Raw genomic sequence first — 22,002 nt, 5'->3', positions numbered from 1 at the left:
ACAATAACAACAATAACAATAACACACAAACTTCTGTCTTACTGAACTTCTGTCAGTAACAAGTTGGTCCTACTCTGACCCACACTTTCTACCCTTCTGCCTCTTACTCTGGTGTAGAACATTTTTTCTTTTTTCCTCTTAATTCTCCTCCTTGGCCCAACAGTAGCATGGTTTCCACTAGTACCCTGCTGACCAATAGTACTTAACAAACATAGTTATTTCATAGCATTATCATAAAGAACCTTTTATAACACCTTTTTAAAAAATGTCCACATGTATGAGTAGGGAGTATGATGAAATATATCTTGTTTAAATTGATGTTAATTACTGCATTACCAAATAGTGCAAAATAAACCTTGAAGTATTGTGCCATTATTTGTTAATTTCTATACTTAACAGTTCATAAAATTGATTCATTAAATATTTTCTCTTTTTTATTCCTGTTTTATTCCGGATCTGTGTCCCATGTAATAGGGATGATGGTGACAGTGCCAGGTATGCATTTTAATATACAATTGCCAAGCTTAACACTTGAACTTATTTCTTTAATAAAGTAAAGTTTAATCTTAAGTATGTGCTTGTAAACTATTTACAGCATGTAGCGACAAATTAGTATATAGTATAACAATATACTAATGAATATACTTTAATTTCCTTTCTTTTCTTTCTTTCACCTAGGATCCATGCAAACAGCAATGGAGCTGGTAGTTAACAGTGCAACAGGTAAACATTACAATAAAAATCCCAAACTCCACAACTTTTGACTGTCTAAAAGTAGAGAATTTAAATGGTAGCACAACCGTCTTAATATATATTGTTTAAGAACTTTCTGGTAGCAGAAGTATATTTGGAATAAATTAAAATTCAAACTTCATTATCAGACAACAAAAATGACCTTTTACTTACTGTAAAATATAAATCAGTTATGTCTATTTGTGTGATTTATGCAGCTTTGTGTTAACAATTAAGAAAAGATGGAAACATTATGAAAACAAAAAAGAATTACCTTAATGAAAGCATAGTAAAGTTACCAAATTACAGGTACACATAACAAGTACTGTATAGGTAACTCTGCTAAAAAAAAAATTATACCCAAAGTTATTATCAACACTGCAGTCTAAAGAAAATGTTCATGTTTTACCCAGGTGCCAGTGTGGCTCATAATGGGCAGGTCTGCAGCACATGGGGAAACTTCCACTTCCACACATTTGATGGTGATTTTTTCCAGCTGCCCTACACTTGTAACTACATCCTAGCCACCATGTGTGACAGCACACAGTCTGAATTTAACATCCAGCTGAAGAGACAGTTTGTGAATGAGCTTCCCACCATTAGCTCATTTACCATAAAGCTAGAGGGGACTGTGATTACGCTTCTCAATGGCAACCTTACAGTAAATGAACAAGTGTGAGTATCTTTTTGTTTAACCACTACTATTAACTTGGGCTATCAACTGGAAGATTGGCGGTTCAAATCCAGCCTCTGCTATGTAGCCACTGTTGGGTCCTTGAGCAAGGCCCTTAACCCTGTCTGCTCCAGGGGCGCCGTACGATGGCTGACCCTGCGCTCTGACCCCAGCTTCAAAACAAGCTGGGATATGCGAAGAAAGAATTTCATTGTACTGTACATCTGTATATGTATACATGACAAATAAAGTATATCTTCTTCTTAAAACAATGTCTATTATGAGCATGTATTTACACTGTGAGTTTATTTAGTGCAGTTTTAGCTGCTTGTATACACATACTGTGACTCTGATTTAAGCTTTTAAAACTTGTTGCTCTCAGTTCTTCATTTAAAGAGAAACTGTCATGTTCAGATTTTCTAAATACTTAAAATGCTGTGGAGCAGCATGTTGACACAGCAGGTAAAGAGGGTGCTGTGCAGCACCTGGGTCCTGAGAAAGTAAACCTCACCTTAGGTCATTGTCTCATTATGGGTAATTAAATGGCATCTGTGGTGTATTCCTGTCATGTATGCAGTTTTTTGGTTGGTAAATGAATGAATAAATAATGATAATGACAAAATGCTGTATATAAAATAGATTTTTAAAAATTTAATTTAATAACTTAGATGCAAATAATTGTGTTTGTGTCAAGCCTCAGTGAAAAGGCAGACTGAAAAAATCAGTCTCTTATTCATTCACCTCTTGCAACTGCTTAACCCTGGTGAGGGTAGTGGGGGGTAGCATTTGAAGGATATGCAAAAAACACTGTGAGGCAGGGTTATACCCTGGACAGTCCATCACAGCACATTGCACTTATATTTACTCATTTACATTCACACCTATAAGTAATTTAGTGCTGTGTCACCCAGTCTGGGAAATGTTGGGTCATAATACAGTACCATATTTTTAAAACTTATTTCCAGCAGTAGTTAGACGAGGTGAAGTATTTGACTGTGTGAATGTATCTCTTTAAAACCTTGTTTTAAGAACCAAAAATACCTTTAAAAATAGAGCTGTTAATCCATTTATCTATCTTTTTTTTTTAACAGATTGATCATTCCAGGTTATTATAATGGAGTCCGGATTGAAAGATCAACTAGCTATATCAAGATAAGTTCCAAGTTGGGAGTGACAGTGTTCTGGGATGAGGAAAACTCATTCTCGGTAAAGTTAAACCACCATTTTCACTTAAGATTTGTGAACTCTACTCAATAAAGTAACAAGTTTATTACTTTGTAAAGGTTTCTTTACATCTTAAAATAAGATTTTTTTTTCTTGGAAACATCAATCATCAAAATATGTAAAATACTTTTCAGCTGTTTTAAAGATCACACAGTATTTGCCTAGAAATTGTAATTGATGCAATTTTAAGCTCTAATGCATTGGTATAGTAAAAAAGGTGTTAGGTGGTGCTCGTGTGGCACAGTGGTAAAACATATAACATACTGACTTTTTATGCCCACACAGGCTGTCAGATAAGACAAAGGCACAGTCTGACACAATGAGTAGTCCAGTACATTTTACAGTTTAATTACAGTGAATTCATTTTTCCATTATATTTCTTTGTTTGTTTATGCTTTTCTCACATTTTTTATTTTCTTTTTCCAGTTTAATTTATTTTTTAATTATTTATGCTAAAGGTTATTTTATTTCTGATAAAATCACCTGCCATTGATTTCAGTCAGTTTTTTCTAAGCTACAGGATGTCATTAGGCACCACAGTTCAAGGCACTCACTACTTAATTCTTAAAATATATAACATAGGCCTCAAGCATACAAGGAGTGGTTAAGCCGTTTTTATAATTTGTATGTATGTGTGACATAGAACTTTATCTGTTGCATGTAGCATTGTTCAATATTGAAACATGACACAAAACTGTCATTTAGTTTACCTAAAGGCTTACATTTCAAACACAACAAGCATTTGACCATGATGTGTTTGCATACACAGTTACAGAGAAAGTTAAACACTGAACAGGATATTACGACGGTGTATTAGGGCCACTTTAAAGAATTTTTTTTTAAGTTTTGATTTCGAGAATTAAGTTGTATAAGTTTTGATTTCGAGAATAAATTCGAAATTATTTTGAGAATGAAGTTGAAATGATTTCGAGATTAAAGTCGAAATATTATAGCCATAGCAACCTCCCTGTGTTAAAATGAGGGATGTTCATGATTTGATAAAGTTATACTTTCACATCGGTTTCACAAATAAAGAAATCCTCGATCTCCTGCACATCAGCACCAGTTTGTTATTATAATAAGGACGCTGAAATGGCTTTGCAATAAACTGTGTTTATTTAGAAGAATGTGCGCCACCGGTGCCATATGGCATTGTTATAAATGGATGCATTGATGGGTTTAGTTGTCATGTTATGTGGATGGAAGCGTACAATACAAACAACGACCCACAGTAACCACAGTAAGGTGCATTGGAGGCTCATTAATTCTCATAATTATTTCAACTTTATTCTTGACATTGAAACTTATACAACTTTATTCTCAAAATCAAAATTAACATTTTTTTTTTTACAGTGGCCCTAATACGCTGTCGTAGGATATGGAAATGTCCTGATCTATTTACACAAAATAACAATACATTACCATTTACGCTCTTTTCAAGAAAGCCAAACTCATCTTGAATGTATATTTTGTGTATTGTTATGATGATGTTCAGTTATTTGTTATCCAGTATAATTAAATCATTAAATCATTACTTATAATAATTCTTAAGTAGTATCAGTTAGCACATGCAGTAATATGAAATAATTACTTTTAAATTAAATGTGACCCTTAATTAATACCTATTAATAATAATTAATAATAATCCAGTTCAATTAAATATTTATTTCTAACTTAAAAATAACCCTTCATCCATTATCCTGTATAATGGACTAAACCACTTCTAGCTTATATATCGGCCCTTTAATATTCATTATCTTTTATAATCAAATAATTACTTATATACAATAAAAGAATTGCAAAAGTTTATTTTATAATAACATACATTAATGTATTATGTATTACTTAGATTTTGTTGGACTGTACACATGAGTCTATGCAATAGTGATTACTAGAAGTAAGATCGGTCCAGTGATCCAGATCCAGTGGATACTGTTCACCCAAATGTATGTGAGCACTCTAAATTGAAGGTTGTTTTGTCTTTCATCATCAGATTGAGCTCTCAACCAAATACAGAAATCAGACATGTGGGCTCTGTGGTGACTTTAACGGCATTCAGCAAAATGAGTTTACTAAAAATGGTAAGTTAAATTATAATGGTAAATAAAGTAAAACAAACTACACATCAATATTCATGATACTGATTAAAATTATTAACTGTTAGGTTAATACCTTCATTACGATGTGTGTATGTTGATTTCCGAAAGTGTCTTTATTTTATACTAACTGCTGTTTAAAACTCGAATCACTTTGTAACTAATGTAGTGCTTAAAGATGGCAAGGGGCAGTGCTAATTACTCCCTTCTGTCTTAAATCAGATTTGATTATGTGCTTTATTGTTCTTGATTTTTACATTTATTCTTTTCAAATAATGTTTTGTTTGTCCCTCTTTATTCTGATTTGTCCCATTTTAAAGGTTTTATTATTATTATTATTATTATTATTATTATTATTATTATTATTATTATAGAGGTTTCAGGCACTCCAGTAGGGCATGACCTCTCTCACTATGAGTACATACAGTTAATCATTTGTTAATATAATTATTTGGTTATTTATATATATATTTATTCATTGTCATTGTTTTATTCTTAATCCTAATCCTAATTTGTATGTATGAGGGTTCTTCAAAAAGTTTCTGCACTTTTATTAAGAATTTCAAAAACAAATTACATCACTTTTCTACATAGCCATCTTCTGATGCATTTTTCCCAGCTTCATACCAATTTTTTAATGCCATCAGCAACAAATGTTTTTGGTTGAGCGTGTAGCCACAGATGCACCGTTGCTTTCACATCATCATCACATGAAAATCTTCTTCCCCTTATAGCTTCTTTGAGCAGTCTAAAAAGGTGAAAATCAGATGGAGCTAAATCGGACTATAAGCTCTCAGTCTCTCAGACACGACCAATTACTACTCCTCCCTCCTCACCATTTCCAACAAAAAAATTTGGCAATTTCATAAAAAAATATTTAGCTGTTTATTTTTTTTGCACAATTTAATCTAATTTTATCTCACTCACATTTTTCATTCATTTTAAAGGAGAGCAGCTGAGCTTACTTGATTTTGGTGAAAAATGGAAGATGGATGCACCCACTGAGATGTGTCAACAGATGGAGCAACAGAATCATGACTGCAAAAATGAGGTATAAATGACTACACCTTTAATATTTTTTTCACAGTATATAAAGTAAATACACATACCTCAAATTACAAACCCTCTGTTTTGCTTAAGTTTTTTAGTGTTCTTTCAGCCACTGCTTGCTTGAATTAGTCACAGTGGGCTAATTTTAAGGCTGAACTATAGGTCTAGATCTTTTAAAAAGGCATAATTTGCCTTCAAAACTGTTAACACAAAGAATTAATGTGGCAGCACAATTTAACAGTGTTGGCCAGTAGTAAAATAGAATCTTGCTCTTTCACCAATGTTCTTCGCACTGTGTAAATATGTATAGTATGTATTAGTAAGCGTATTTAATGTGAGTAAATATTGACAATGATGTTTGCAACTGTAGTGCCTATATTTCCCCTGGGGGATAAATGGTTAATTGTGCAAACTGAATCTTCCAGTGTCAGAATCTAAGTTGATATAACGTGACCAGTAGCAGCATGTGATTTTTCACCTTTGTTAACATAAAACTGAATATGAATTAATGACAGACTGGTTAAATGAAGAATCGGTCAGTTCATTAGAGCATGTGAGTAGAAGTGAGATGGAAATGTCAAGTAGCACATCTTTACCTACTTCTGTTCTGTTTTGTTTTATTTTGTTCATAATCCTATTGTTTGTGTTTAAATGTTTAAGTGTTTGTATTAAACACATTAATTCATATAATACCATTTAAAACCTACTCAGGAAATCTTATCATGTTATCATTTACTGATGAGGCATAACATTATGACCACCTCCTTGTTTCTACACTCATTGTCCATTTCATCAGCTTCACTTACCATATAGAAGCACTTTGTAGTTCTACAATTACTGACTGTCAGTTTCACTGCATGCTTTGTTAGCCCCCTTTCATGCTGTTCTTCAATGGTCAGGACCCTCACAGGACCACTACAGAACAGGTATTATTTGGGTGGTGGGTCATTCTCAGCACTGCAGTGATAATGACATGGTGGTGGTGTGTTAGTGTGTGTTGTGCTGGTATGAGTGGATAAGACACAGCAATGCTGCTGGAGTTTTTAAACACCTCACTGTCACTGCTGGACTGAGAATAGTCCACCAACCAAAAATATCCAGCCAACAGCGCCCCGTGGGCAGCGTCCTGTGACCACTGATGAAGGTCTAGAAGATGACCAACTCAAACAGCAGCAATAGATGAGCGATTGTCTCTGACTTTACATCTACACGGTGGACCAACTAGGTAGGAGTGTCTAATAGAGTGTACACGGTATTTAAAAACTCCAGGAGCGCTGCTGTGTCTGATCCACTCTTATCAGCACAACACACACTAACACTCCACCACCATGCCAGTGTCACTGCAGTGCTGAGCCACCTAAATAATACCTGCTCTGTGGTGGTCCTGTGGGGTCCTGACCATTAAAGAACAGCATGAAAGCAGGCTAAAAAGATATGTAGACAAATAGATGGACTACAGTCAGTAATTGTAGAACTACAAAGTGCTCCTATATAGTAAGTGGAGCTGATAAAATGTACAGTGAGTGTAGAAAATAGGAGGTGGTTTTAATGTTATGGCTGATCGGTGTATAGAAATGAACTGAGTAGTATAACTTCATAGTCAGGCAGTAAATTTATATTCAGTAGCAAAACATTCCAGTACATTTGCCTAAATGTTTTTTTAAGATTTTTAAGATTTTTTAAGATATGTCCATTGACACAGTGGTGATTTGTCTGCATAAAGAATTTATTTTTCTTCTTTTACAGACAAGCATATGTGAAGAGCTGCTTGCCAATGAAGCATTTGACAGTTGCCGTAACTTGCTGTCCACATCAGTGTTTGTGGATGCATGTGTGAAAGATCTGTGTCAGTGCAACAGCAGCGATCCTATGTGCCTGTGTGACACTATATCTGAATTCTCGCGCCAATGTGCCCATGCTGGCGGCAGACCACAAAACTGGAGAACCAAGGAGTTCTGTGGTATAACTTCAAATCTTGTATGGCTTATTTATTGGCAAAAAAGGTTGTGTAATGGCAGAACGTCTAAGAAATTGCATTGTTTTTCTTTTTTTATGAATAAAATCATGTGTAAACAATAAACATAATAATTTTCAATAATTAGAAATAAAATTGATGAATATGGGTTTACCAGCCAAAAAAGGTTGAAAACCACTGTTTCAAATGACTAAAATATGAGGCACTCAGGTGTCGCAGTGGTAAAACACGCTAGCACACCAGAGCTGACATCTCGAACTCGTTGTTTTGAATCTCAGCTCTGCCATCCGGCTGGGCTGGGCATCTACATGAACAACGATTGGCTGTTGTTCATACAGGGTGGGAGCCAGGGGGATTTCTGCCTTGGGCAGGTGAAAAGATGCAGTTGGAGGGGGCGTGTGTCAGTCTCGGCTCTTCTCAACCAGGGTGGAGATCAGCATCAGTAATGAGAAAGCATAATTCAATTGGGTAACTGGATACGCTAAAGTCGGGAGAAAAAGGGGAGTAAATGCATAAACAAAATAATAATAATAAAAACTAAAATATGCTGTTAAAATATGTTATGTAAAATATATATGTTTAAAATTCTGCTACATGTAGATCACCATGGTTATTGTCATTAAGTTACTGTCACTAAGTTGCTGCTAATATTACACTATCTGCTCCGTGTTTTGTCTGTGTAGGAATACAATGTGAGCTCAACAAGGTGCACAGTGAGTGTGGAAGTCCATGCCCAGACACATGTTCAAACCAAGAGGGAAGCATGCTCTGTGCAGATCACTGTGTGGATGGATGCGTCTGTCCAGAAGGCAAGTCTATATTCAACAACGTACACACACATGCGCATGTATGCATCCAAACATACACAAAGTAGTTTTTTAAATTGTATATTCAGCATTTGACCTTTTACTATTTTTTTCCATTGTGTTGCAATGCAGCTAGAGTGAATCTGTATGTGGACCTATTTTTTCCACAGCTGATAAAGTTGTATTGAAGAGTATAAAGAATATAATGCAAATTAATGTATTGCTAAATATACAGATGACAATGTTTTATTATATGTAAATGGTAAATTAACTACTACTACTAGTAATAATTATAATAATAATAATAATAATAAATGTTATTATTATCATTAAGGGACATAATAATATGTACTATTTTGTTGGTGCCTAGTTTCCTCTGGAGTGAAGCAGAGTCAATGCATTTTACAAATTCTCAATGACCTGTTGTTATTGAATCTTTTTAGGAACTGTTTTTAATGACATTGAGCAAACTGGCTGTGTTCCTGTTGATAACTGCCCCTGCATTCACAATGGCAAGACCTATCAAGCAGGGGAATTTTATACAAGAACTTGTCAAGAATGGTAAATTAATAAATTGCCATGCAAATACATACAGACCACACATGCTTACATCATGTACCTGCATTTGCATGACTGCATTTGTATAAAATTGTGTTTTAGTGTGTGTTCGAAAGGACGATGGAACTGTACAAATCTGGACTGTCCTGGCACCTGCTCTTTGCTGGGAGGATCTCATATCACCACATTTGATGGCAAAGCTTACAGATTCAATGGAAACTGTGACTATGTACTCTCCAAGGTCACTATTTTTTTACTTTTTTTATAGCTAGTGATAAAGTACTGTCATTTAAGCACTTGGCTCATATATGGTCAATGTAATATTGCAATCTAAGCAACATGTATAGTTGTATGCAGAGGTTAGGGCAAATTTGGACACTCTACATTGACACATAAATCTAGTAAACACAACCTTTGCATCAAACTATCTTAGAATTTTTTTCCTGTCAATTTGAATAAGATTATTATTGATCCCCTTAGGGAAATTAACTTGTTACAGCAGTATGAAGACAAGAATACAAGAAATACAACTAAGTAAAAAAAGTATTGCACACATACATGTAGTGTGTAGTTATTTACTCTATAAAATATCTAAAAAATAATATATACATTAAAAATATGCAAAATATTTTAAGTTATTGCACTTATTGTGAATAGGTTACATATTGCACTTGTTATTACACCCAACATGAAAGATTAGGAATGAGTGATATTATTGTATATTATTATTGTTGTAAGCTCTGATGGCTGCGGGAATAAAGGACCTGCGGTAGCGCTCCTTCTTACACAGGGGGTGGAGGAGTCTGGTACTGAAGGAGCTTGTTAGGTCTCCTACAGACTCATGTAGTGGATGTGTGGTGATGTCCAGGATGGATGACAGCTTGGCTATCATCCTCCTTTCTCCCACCTCCTCTACAGGTTCGAGAGGACAGTTCAAGACAGAGCTCGCTTTCTTGATCAGCTTGTTCAGTCTTTGAATGTCAGTATTGTATTCAGAATGTCAGTAAATGTATATTATATTAAATTTAAAAAAAAAACTACAAAAGCAATTGTGGTATGTGCAAAAGTTTAAACAATACCAAGACAACAAGAGCTCCCTCTATTGCAGATCACAGCTTGTAAATGCTTTTTAGCCAGCTTGAAGTCCTTTTCTTCTTGCCTTGGAAATTTTCCCTGACTTTTTCTTACATGGGACTGTGATGTCAATTTCCAAAACTTTTTTAAAGTAGTTTATTGAATTTTAATGTATGTTATGGTTGATTGTCCCCTAAGAGCATCTTTTCAGCTTCATTTTCTTAATGGACTGCATTCTTGTACTATTTAAGTCTTATTTATGTCTTCTTCCATCTACACATGAATTTTTTTTTAACACTGGGTGCCCCAACACCCTACAACAGGCTTACCAGTTGGCGATGTGTTCTTTTCATCAAGTGCAGCTCTTTTATTGCTCCAAACGTGTGATTTGGTAATTGTGGTTAAGAATCTTAAGAAAAATATTATTAGCCTGTGATTTTAGGAAAACATGTTTGTTATATTGTCCTGCAAATGAATATGCAATGAAGGAATGTACTATGTGCTTTATATATTCTTTATAGGACACTTCGGGTAATCTAGCTGTGCTTGGTCATCTGGCGCAGTGTGGGCAGACAGAAACTGAAACATGTCTGACTTCTGTCAAGTTAAGAATGTCAACACGCACTGTAAGTATAGAGAGTATGATGATAATCAGTTGTGATATCATAACGTATGACAAAGTCATGTCATAATCCTGTAATGGCAGATATTATTTGATTGTTATAATACTTACCAGTAGCAATAATGGCATGACAAACTTAAGAATATGTGATGTTATTGTAGCTTGTGTCAGATTATAAAAAGCTTTTATAAAATTACTCATTCTAAAAGCTGTTATGACAGCTACAAATACTTGTAACATAACACTGTTATAAGACCTGACATTAACCAGTATGAAAAAGAGATTTCAGAATTCCTCTGGCCTGACAGCTCTCCCATGCAGAGCATCACGTGTGTATGTGTGTGTGTGTGTGTGTGTGTGTGTGTGTGTGTGTTTGTATCTACGTATTAATTACCCATCTTTTTATAAACAGGTAACTATCACATCCAGTGGCAGTGTACTTATAAATGAAGATGTAACCAAGCTTCCAGTTTTTAGTGGTTGGTTTTCTTTTTACTTCAGGATGTAATTGTACTGCCTATGTTAACATATTAGAAAGTAATACAATTCAAGTTAATAAATATTAATGGGGTGTGATAGTTATGTCTAATGAAGATGTGTTCTTAAACTTTGCTCCCAGAACAAGTGACAGTCTTTAGCCCTTCTACATTCTTCATCATTGCCCACACTTCAAGTCTTCAGATAGTGATCCAGCTGGTTCCAGTTATGCAAGTCTACCTGGAAGCCAGTCCTGAACAAAAGGGGAAATTAAGAGGTAGAAGTTTACTAACATCTGTTATACTGTCAGCATCAAATTTATGTGCTCCATAAAGCCACATCACTATTTGCTGTCATTTCTGCATCAATCTCTGACAGCTAAAATTGCAAGTTAATAGTACTTCGAAAGCCTTTCTTTGTTTTGTAGACACTAAACTTCATTCTTAGATCTTTAGTCAGCTGCTTAAAGGCGCTGAAGGTTGTTGAGTGTTAGCGCAAGGTTTTAGATAAGCTGATTTATTACACTTTGAAATTATTAAAGACAGTTTCAGTTCTAACATGTCAATTAAAGCCTAAATGGTTTGTTAGTTGTAAACTTTTAGGAGTAAGGGTGTCCACATGTACCACAATTACTAGTCATTTTGTCTAAGCTCATCAAGTGTAAAGTAACTGTGCATTACCATTTACAGAACTATTTATTTTTAGTCTGCTGCAGAGGTTGTGTTTATGACTTTTGGTTGTTACAGAGTTCTTTCTATAGCGATAAATATTTAGCAATAAATAAAATGAAAATGGCTTTGCCCTTTGTAGCACAAATGTATGAATGATAAGCATAATTGACATTGTCACAAATTAGAAAACATCACTGTAAACTGTTGAAAAGCACCTAAACTGAACTTGTTTTCTCCAAAGTCATCAATTATTTTACTTATTTTATTTGTTATTTAAAGTGACAGTGCACTTGTAATATTTTTCAATTACAGTATATTAAATTGCTTTGTATGCTGCAGCTTTAAAACAAATATACAAATAAAATAAATATATAAATAAATATACTGGTCATTTATACATAAAGCACATTTAAGCATGGAAATGTTTCATTTTAAATCTTTTATTTAATAAAATCCTGAATGGAAAGTCTGCACAAACATGGAAAAAAGTGTATTATTGTACAATTAACCACTGACACTTTTTTTTATAATTTAATAATTTAATAATATAGTTATATTGTGCTGCAAATAAATATTTTAATAGCACTCTTCTCATATAATGACTCTTTTTTAGGTCTGTGTGGAAACTTTAATGACATCCTAGCCGATGATTTTAAGGCAGAATCTGGACTCATTGAGGGAACAGCTGCCACATTTGCCTTTACATGGAAGACGATGACAAACTGTCCAGATGTTAGTAACAATAATCAAGACCCCTGTAGTATGAGTGTGGAAAAAGGTACACATCTATGTATTTAGAACTTTGGTGCATGTTTTGCAAGGATAACTGCACCACTTAACAGATTTAAACAAAACATCTCCAAGAACTATTAAAATTTTTTATTATTATTTTCTTTTCTTTCAGAGCGATATGCCAAAGAATGGTGTACAAAGCTGGTTGATCCAACAGGACTCTTTTCTCAGTGTCATTTTGAAATTAACCCCAATTCTTACAAAGAGGTATGTTTCACCCATAACCTATGAGTTGTTGTATGAATATTAAGACCAGATCCTGATGAAACTCATTTTTGAACCATGTTGGTGTTTTTTTTCTAGAGGTGCATTTACGATGCATGTAATTGTGCCAATAGTGAGGAGTGTATGTGCGGAGCCGTGTCATCGTATGTCTTTGCATGTGCTTCCAAAGGTGTAATGCTGGACGACTGGAGAGATGTTATGTGTGGTAAGACATACACTATGTGACCAAAGTATGTGGACACCCCTCCTAATGATTCATTGTTAAGGTTAAGGCACATACACATATCTAACAGGTGTGTAAAATTAATTTAATAAAATAACTAGATGCTTAAATTTGTAAAAGCAGTTTAGGGAAGGCTGCTGTTCTAGCATAACTGACCCCCTGTACACAAAACAAGGCCCATAAAGTTTTGAAAAGGTAGGAATTGAGAAATTTCAATGGCCTACACAGAACCCTTATTTCAAAACCACTGAACATCTTTGAATTACATTATAGTGTCAGTTGTGAAACAGTGTCTAACCTAATGGAACCACAATGAAAATAAGCATTATGGCTTTTATGTTGGCCCTGTGCTACAACATAACCCATTTGAGATATGAATAATATTGTTGAAACAAATATAAAATGGTGTAATAGACTCAGTCTAAGTGAAAAAAACAATATGATGTGATGATTTGACAGAAAACCTTTTTTAATTATGTAATTATAATTAGCTAGCTATTAGCTTAAATAAACTGATGGTCTTACCACATTTTAAGTATTTCTAGAAGCAAATGAAGCAAAGATCACCTGTAAAAGTGTGCCAAAGAGTTAAATATTTATCTCTTAAACCATTGTTTTTATTTTATGTTTTTATTCCATGTTTTTCTATTATTAGGTAAGTTCTCCAATGACTGTTCCGGTAATAGGGAGTATTCCTATAACCGGAGCAGTTGTGAGCAGACCTGTCGTTCTCTCAGTGGATATGACCATACCTGCCAGGTGACCTATACAACTGTGGATGGCTGTGGCTGCACAGAGGGCACCTACCTTAATGACATGGATGAGTGTGTACCTTCCTATAGCTGCCCCTGTTATGTAGATGGTGAGATAATCCAACCCACACAGATTATCAGCAAGGATGGAACAACATGGTAAACATTCTTAACTGTTTTAGAAACGTGTTTGCTGTTGTAATTTACTTTAACCTATTTGGTTCTATTGGTGTTGAAAAGTGTAAACATATTTTTAATGTTATTAGCACTTGCAGAGACGGCAATCTGCACTGCATTGGACACCAACAAGAGATTAGTACGTTTTTTTTCAGTAATTTTAAATAACCCAGGCAAAAGTTTATTGGGTTTTGTCTGTAAGTATTAAGCCTGTTTGTGAGTCTGTGTGTGTATTTGTTTTTTTTTTTGCTTGTTTAAGCCTGTACAGCTCCTATGGTTTTCTTAAACTGCTCAAATGCTGGGTCTGGAGAAAGTGGGGCAGAGTGCCAGAAAAGCTGCCAGAACATGGACTCAAATCAGTGTGTAAGTAAATCAACAGACCTTAATGAATAAAACAACACAAAATGAATAAATGCATATGTGGATGGGTGGATGGATAGTATAAAAGTATAAAAAAAATTGATTATTTGTCCTAACATAATTTAGAGTTTTATTTCCTTTTTGCATTGTACCAATTTGGATATATCCTATTACTCTGCACTTTGGTGCCCCTTGCTATTTGCATGATACCCTTGCTGGCAAAGAAAGGCCGCAGACTATCACAGGTCTGCTTGTTTACACCTGCCAGCACTATTTGTTTTTGAACTGAAAGAATGAAGATTAAATAAAATTAGAAATACACATGTAGTAACAGAGTGGTCCTTCATGTGTTGACATGTGGAAATAACATTGTTCAAATCAAATTTATCATATGGTTAAGTAGTCTTATAGCAGCACATATGAATGACCTCCTGTACTGCTCATCATTGCGGGTGACAACCCATTTTCAAGTTGAGGCAGTAAAAATTTTTTGTAATTGCTCAGACAAATCAGTGTTGTTGCTGTATGGGTTTAGCTTTGCCTAGTAGACGAAGAAACAAACTAACAAGTGTTTACTAACAATTTGGTTATATACAATACATATTGTAATTCAAAAATATATTGTAATAAATCTCACACATTTTGCTTGCTATGGGCCACAGGTGAGCACACAGTGTAAATCAGGGTGTGTGTGTCCTAATGGATTATTTGACGATGGAAAAGGAGGGTGTGTGACAGAAGAGCTCTGTCCGTGTGCTCATAATGGAAAATTCTATCAACCTGGTGAGACTTTAACATCAGACTGCAATAACTGGTAAGCAAGGCTAATAATCCATTGGAATGTGTTGTTGAATACTGATTAATTCATTCATCTTCTGTTTTACCACCACTTTATCCTGGTCTGGTCTCCAGTCAGTCACAAGGAACTAACACATATTCACACACACCCTCACGATTAAAGCATTTTAGTGGTTCCAATTGGCCTGATCTGTGAGGACACAGGGAGAACATGCACCCACCCAGCCAGAAAATCAAACTCAGGCCCTTCTTGCTGTGAGGTGACAGCATTACTCACTGCAGTAAAATGTCGTCGTGTTGTTCATTTATTCAATATGTTCATTTTATTAGCAAATAAGAAGTAAAACCTCACAGGGTGTGCCATGACAGGTATTCAAAAGTGGGTTAATGTTTAGTGGCTAGTAAGGGGTGATGTTTTTACAACAAAATTAATTTTTTATAACTATGTAAGGCTTTAAAAACCAGCTGTCAATAATTCTGAGCACAATAATATGTAGTTGTGATTAACCTGGCTGTTGGCACTATTTAGAATAGAATCTTTTTTTGTAATTATACTCAATGAAATTTTGTGTGGCATTTTTCCTATAGTGGTCCCAATTACGAGTAACAGAAATAGAAACATAAGCAGCATAAGTGATACTGTGCAACACTACAAAATGAAACTTACATATTAATATCAACATTATTAAAAATTACTTAACCCTTTATGACAGTTTCTATTTTAGTTTTATTTCTGCAATGCATCAAAATATAAATGTTAAATTGTTTTATGGTGTATTTTGTGTTAAAATGACACTTATGGTTAATTACAGCACAGCTGATATTGTTTTTTCCCCATGTATGTTGTTATTTTGTTTACATTTATTGAGAACATTTGTTGTTGCCATTTTAGCACTTGCAGAAATAGAAAGTTCAGCTGCACAACAGAACTATGTCATCGCACTTGCTCTATCTATGGTGACAGTCATTACATCAGTTTTGATGGCAAAAGATACTCTTTCAACGGCAACTGTGAATACACACTGTCCCAGGTTTGTTGTCCATTATTTTGCATTTGTAACTTTTATAACAACACAAATGTCAGTATTTTCCAACAAAACACAGTCCGGGTTGTCATGCGAAAAAGGTCAGTAATTTCCTTATTCAAGATATTATAGGATTTAATGACACTAGTGACTAAGCCCTAAATGTTGTCAAGAATTAAGTCTGTAGACTGTAAAAGTTAGGATTACTGGTCTCTAAACACTTTTGCAGTTAACGACAGCAGTGGCAGGAAGATTAAACACTGTAGGATTTAATTGCACTTATGATGGAATATTTAACCTTGTATGGGCAGTTGTAGCCTAGTGGTTAAGGTACTGGACTAGTAATCCAAAGGTCGCTGGTTCAAGCCCCACCACTGCCAGGTTGCCACTGTTGGGCCCTTGAGCAAGGTCCTTAACCCTCAATTGCTTAGACAATATACTGTCACAGTACTGTAAGTCGCTTTGGATTAAAGCATCTGATAAATGCCTAAAATGTAAATGTAAATGTATAAGTCAATCACACTGGTGTCTAAATACACAGTAGGAGTTTTACATTAATAACAAAACATTGTACATTGTATAAGTCAGTGAAAAACTGAATAAAAGTGACTGTTGGTTAAGGACTAAATCAGTTGTTCATTTGGTGACAGAACAATGTAGTTAATAATGCTGGTAATTCAACACAAAAAAATAATGGCACCAGTGTCTAGACATTGAAAGGGAAAAGGAAACTGCTATTTAACCACTGTAAACATTCATAACACTAGTGAATGAACATTGACCATTGTAAAAAGCAATGACAGATAATTGAGCACAAAACACTGTAAGAGTTTGTATCTCTGCTGACTAAAGACATTAGGAGTTAATAACATTGGTGACTGCATGAGGTTACAGCACTGGTGAAACAGTAAGAGATAATGATACTAATGACTTAAAACTAAATGCAGAGGTTATTCACACTAATGTTAACACTAAACACTGTTAATGTTACTGTAAGTTAATGACAGGTGACTAACCAGTGTAGTCAGTGTATTACTGAAAACTGGGAAAGTTAATGACACTGGTGGCTGAACATGGTAAGAGTTAAGACACTGGTGACTAAACACTATATTTGGTACTGGTTAATAAATACTGTAATAGTTAATAACACTGCTGGCAGAGTAATGCGAATTTCAAGAAACTGGAAAGTGAACACTTTTCACCACATGAAATTGGTCACATGACATTGGCAGACATCACAGTGGGTAATGTCTGCCATACCAAGTACCAAAACACTAACAGTGGATAATCTTTGCAGGATTACTGCAGCAACAGCCCTGATGGCTCATTCCGTATCATCACAGAGAATATTCCATGTGGCACCACTGGAACCACCTGCTCCAAGTCTATTAAAATCTTTCTAGAGGTAAGGTTAACATACACACATGCCTTAAAAAATTATTTTACTATGCCATTAAAATGCATTATATATGCAATATAGATTATTTGTAATAAAATCAGTATCATAATCAATAGATTATTTTAATAAAAAGTAAAACTTAAAATTTCTTAGCATTGCTAGTCATAACTCTGTAAATGCTGACTTTAAATATTTTATATTAAAAATAATAATATTTTTATTATTAATAGAACACAGAACTGCTGCTGTCAGAGGAGAAGATTAAAGTTGTTCACCTTGATAATGGCACAGAGATCCCTTATAAAATACATTCTGTGGGGATATACTTGGTTATTGAGGCCAAAAATGATCTTGTTGTGCTGTGGGACAAGAAGACAAGTCTAATGGTCCGCCTTGGGCCATCATTTATGGCAAGTAAAAAAAAAATACTATGCCTTAACTGTATAGATTAACTGTATTGTTAAAATGTATTATATTATATAAATGATTATTCATTTTAATCCCTTTCTGCTTTTTACCCATTGACAGGGCAAAGTGTGTGGACTGTGTGGTAACTATGATGGTAATTCGAATAATGATTTTATGACTCGAGGTGGAGAAGAGGTTGTAGAGCCATTTGAGTTTGGAAACAGCTGGAGCATTTCTACTACATGCCCCAAAGCCAGTAGTGTCCTCAGCTCCTGTGATATGAGACCACACCGACAGGCCTGGGCCATCAAACAATGCAGCATTATCATGAGTGATGTCTTTAGCAGTTGTCACTCATTGGTAAGTAACCATTTGAAAAAAACTGAGAGAAAGCATGTTAGAATTTGAGTACTTTAATTAGTTATACTATTTTCAGATTTGTTCAGGCAGAGAATTATATTGGTATTTTGTGCAGGTTTAAATAAGCTATTACAACCCCAAATCAGAAAAAAAGTTGGGACAGTATAGAAAATGCAAATTTAAATCAGTTTAAAGCAGTGTTTCTTACATTGACTTTTATTTGATTGCAGACAGGATGAACCTGAGATATTTCATGTTTTATCTGTTCAACTTCATTTTATTTATTAATAAACATCCCTTCCTGCACTTCAGGTCTGCAACACATTCCAAAAAAAGTTTGGACAGTAAAGCATTTACCACTTTGTAATGTTGCCATTTCTTTTCACCACACTTTTGGCACTGAGGATACCAAGCGATTTAGTATTTCAGATTTGACTTTATCCCATTCTTGCATGGACGTCCCTGGAAAAGATGACGTCTTAAAGGCAGAATATGTTGCTCTAAGGTCTCAATGTACTTTTCTGCATTAATGCTGCCATCACAGAGGTGTAAATTATCTTTGCCAAGGGCACTGACACCGCCCCATACCATGACAGACCCTGGCTTTTGGACTTGTTGCTGATAACCGTCTGGATAGTCCTTTTTGTATTTGGAGCACACAGCGTCTATTTTTTCAAAAGAAGACCTGGAATGCTGATTCATCTGACCACAATACATGTTTCCACTGTGTGATGGTCCATCCTAGATGCCTCCGAGCCCAGAGAAGTAGACGCCGCTTCTGAACATAGTTAACATAAGACTTCTTTTTTGAACAGTAAAGTTTTAAGTGGCATTTGTGCCTTTATGCACTAAAATTCCTCCAGATTCCTTGAATCGTTTAATAATATTATGCACTGTAGAGGGAGAAATATGCAAATCCCTTCCAATCTTTCTTTGAGGTACATTGTTTTTAAACATTTCAATAATTTTCTCACACATTTGTTGACAAACTGAAGATTTTCTAACCATTTTTGCTCTGCAAAGACTCAACCTTTCCTGGATACTGCTTTTGTTACCTCATTACTAGCTCTTACTTGCTCCCAGCCCAACTTTTTTGGAATGTGTTGCAGGCCTGAAATGCAGGAATAGAGGTATATTAACAAATTAAATTAAGTTAACTGACAAAACATGAAATATCTTGGGTACATACTGCCTGCAATGAAATGGAAGTCAAATGTAAGAAACAGTGTTTTTTATTTGCATTTTCCATACTGGCCCAATCTTTTTTCTGATGTGTGTGCGTGTGTGTGTATGATTTACATATTACTTGAGAATATGTTATGAAGGTTCAGTCTAAGCATACTTCACATAAAATGTTACCAAACCTATCTATGAGTTATTCTTATATTAATTCCCTCTCAAAGGTGGAGTCAATACCATACTATGATGCATGTGTACAAGACACCTGTGCATGTGATACTGGTGGAGACTGTGAATGTTTCTGCACTGCTGTGGCAGCCTATGCTTCAGCATGCACTAAGAAGGGGGCCTGTATATTGTGGAGGAGCCCAGACGTCTGCCGTGAGTTTAAAAGGAACCTAATATAAAATCTTTTTTATGCATGTTTAAATCTGTTTACACTCTTAGTATCATGTATGATGTATCATGTAAGAGATGTATTAACATGCTTTTTAATTCATGATATGGTCATGGTAGATTTAAAGGACTATGATAACATGTTCTATGTAAGGTTAGTGTAGGCAGTCATTGTCCCTGACCTGGTAAGCAATTGATGGATCTTAACCTTTTTACAGCTTTATTCTGTGACTACTATAACTCACCTGAAGGCTGTGAGTGGCACTATAAACCCTGTGGAGAGTCCTGCCTGAAAACATGCCAGAACCCCTCAGGAGTCTGCTTCAGCCAACTTCCGCCGTTAGAGGGTAAGACTTTTCTGACTCATACTGGCTATATTTACACTGATCAGCCATAACATTAAAACCACCTCCTTGTTTCTACACTCACTGTCCATTTTATCAGCTCCACTTACCATATAGAAGCACTTTGTAGTTCTACAATTACTGACTGTGGTCCATCTGTTTCTCTACATATTTTTTTAGCCTGCTTTCACCCTGTTCTGCAATGGTCAGGACCACCACAGAGAAGGTATTATTTGGGTGGTGGATAATTCTCAGCACTGCAGTGACACTGACATGGTGGTGGTGTGTTAGTGTGTGTTCTGCTGGTATGAGTGGATCAGACTCAGCAGCGCTGCTGGAGTTTTTAAATATTGTGTCCACTTACTGGCCACTCTATTAGACACACTTACCTAGTTGGTTTACCTTGTAGATGTAAAGTCAGAGACGATCGCTCATCTATTGCTGCTGTTTGAGTTGGTCATCTTCTAGACCTTCATCAGTGGTCACAGGACGCTGCCCACGGAGTGCTGTTGGCTGGAAGTTTTTGATTGGTGGAATTATTCTCAGTCCAGCAGGGACAGTGAGGTGTTTAAAAACTCCATCAGCGCTGCTGTGTCTGATCCACTCATACCAGCACAACACACACTAACACACCACCACCATGTCAGTGTCACTGCAGTGCTGAGAATGATCCACCACCCAAATAATACCTACTCTGTAGTGGTCTGAGAGAGTCCTGACCATTGAAGAACAGCATGCATGGGGGCTAACAAAGCATGCAGAGAAACAGATGGACTACAGTCAGTAATTGTACAACTACAAAGTGCTTCCATATGGTAAGAGAAGCCTATAAAATGGACAATGTGTGTAGAAACAAGGAGGTGGTTTTAATGTTATGGCTGATCGGTGTATTTGTGTACCAATGATGTTGAACAATTTTATAGCTGCCTGTATTTTATAGAATGTCAGAAAGCAACAGACAGTGTGTGTGATGATTTCAGTCACTTCCCTTGGCATTGTGGTTCATATTATCAGTTATACATGTCAGTTTGTTTTGATTTGTTCTTATTTCCCTGCCCCCATTTAGGCTGATTCATTATTGTGCCCTGATAATAATTTATTATATAGTATTGTCAGTTTTGTAGGCAAGTATACATGTATTTGGAAACTGTACTTCCAAAATACATATTTCAAATATGTAAATTGCAAATAAATGAACTGAATTGTTTATTAAATTGCATTCATAGTTTAGGGCAAACTGTAATAAATGTTCAACTAAATACTGAATAACATGTTAATAATTTTTTTTAAAAAGCTTTGACTAAAATACTTTTCAAATTTTCAGTAACTCTCACTTTTGTCAGATCTTAAAATTTGTATTAACCTACTTTTCTGATTATTGACATAGGTTGCTATCCCCAGTGCCCCTCTGACAGGCCATTTTTTGAAGAAACAACAATGAAGTGTGTTCCAAAAGAGCAATGTGGGTGCGATGTTGATGGTATTTACTACAATGTTGGAGATACCATTCCTTCAAACGAAAAATGCACAAGCTGGTAAATTTCTCTTGTTCTTTTGATATGAAAAATATTAAAAGTACCAGTCAATTGTTTGGACACATCTAGTA

General features: G+C 35.2%; 1 protein-coding gene and 1 non-coding gene across 2 annotated transcripts in view; both read left to right on the top strand.

Annotated features, from left to right (window-relative positions):
* Window positions 1-479: 479 nt before the first annotated feature.
* The window catches only part of LOC134321791 (mucin-2-like), a 46,210-nt gene continuing 24,687 nt past the window's right edge, over window positions 480-22,002 (top strand). The window contains exons 1-28 of the mRNA XM_063003651.1: window positions 480-495; window positions 679-723; window positions 1,146-1,407; window positions 2,497-2,611; window positions 4,623-4,710; window positions 5,673-5,776; window positions 7,522-7,735; window positions 8,434-8,559; window positions 9,000-9,117; window positions 9,217-9,355; window positions 9,905-9,907; window positions 10,710-10,814; window positions 11,223-11,289; window positions 11,430-11,564; window positions 12,572-12,736; window positions 12,863-12,957; window positions 13,054-13,180; window positions 13,854-14,109; window positions 14,217-14,266; window positions 14,387-14,490; window positions 15,150-15,301; window positions 16,178-16,316; window positions 17,608-17,715; window positions 17,940-18,119; window positions 18,238-18,477; window positions 19,881-20,037; window positions 20,271-20,399; window positions 21,784-21,927. Coding sequence (XP_062859721.1) covers window positions 480-495; window positions 679-723; window positions 1,146-1,407; window positions 2,497-2,611; window positions 4,623-4,710; window positions 5,673-5,776; window positions 7,522-7,735; window positions 8,434-8,559; window positions 9,000-9,117; window positions 9,217-9,355; window positions 9,905-9,907; window positions 10,710-10,814; window positions 11,223-11,289; window positions 11,430-11,564; window positions 12,572-12,736; window positions 12,863-12,957; window positions 13,054-13,180; window positions 13,854-14,109; window positions 14,217-14,266; window positions 14,387-14,490; window positions 15,150-15,301; window positions 16,178-16,316; window positions 17,608-17,715; window positions 17,940-18,119; window positions 18,238-18,477; window positions 19,881-20,037; window positions 20,271-20,399; window positions 21,784-21,927 — 3,583 coding nt within the window. The remainder of the gene's footprint in view (window positions 496-678; window positions 724-1,145; window positions 1,408-2,496; window positions 2,612-4,622; window positions 4,711-5,672; window positions 5,777-7,521; window positions 7,736-8,433; window positions 8,560-8,999; window positions 9,118-9,216; window positions 9,356-9,904; window positions 9,908-10,709; window positions 10,815-11,222; window positions 11,290-11,429; window positions 11,565-12,571; window positions 12,737-12,862; window positions 12,958-13,053; window positions 13,181-13,853; window positions 14,110-14,216; window positions 14,267-14,386; window positions 14,491-15,149; window positions 15,302-16,177; window positions 16,317-17,607; window positions 17,716-17,939; window positions 18,120-18,237; window positions 18,478-19,880; window positions 20,038-20,270; window positions 20,400-21,783; window positions 21,928-22,002) is intronic.
* trnat-agu (transfer RNA threonine (anticodon AGU)) lies at window positions 16,617-16,690 on the top strand. The gene has a single exon. It is a non-coding gene; the product is annotated as a tRNA-Thr (tRNA).

Source organism: Trichomycterus rosablanca, chromosome 1 (genome assembly GCF_030014385.1).
Source record: "Trichomycterus rosablanca isolate fTriRos1 chromosome 1, fTriRos1.hap1, whole genome shotgun sequence".
NCBI classification, from domain to species: domain Eukaryota; kingdom Metazoa; phylum Chordata; class Actinopteri; order Siluriformes; family Trichomycteridae; genus Trichomycterus; species Trichomycterus rosablanca.
This window is presented reverse-complemented; position numbering and strand designations above follow the sequence as displayed.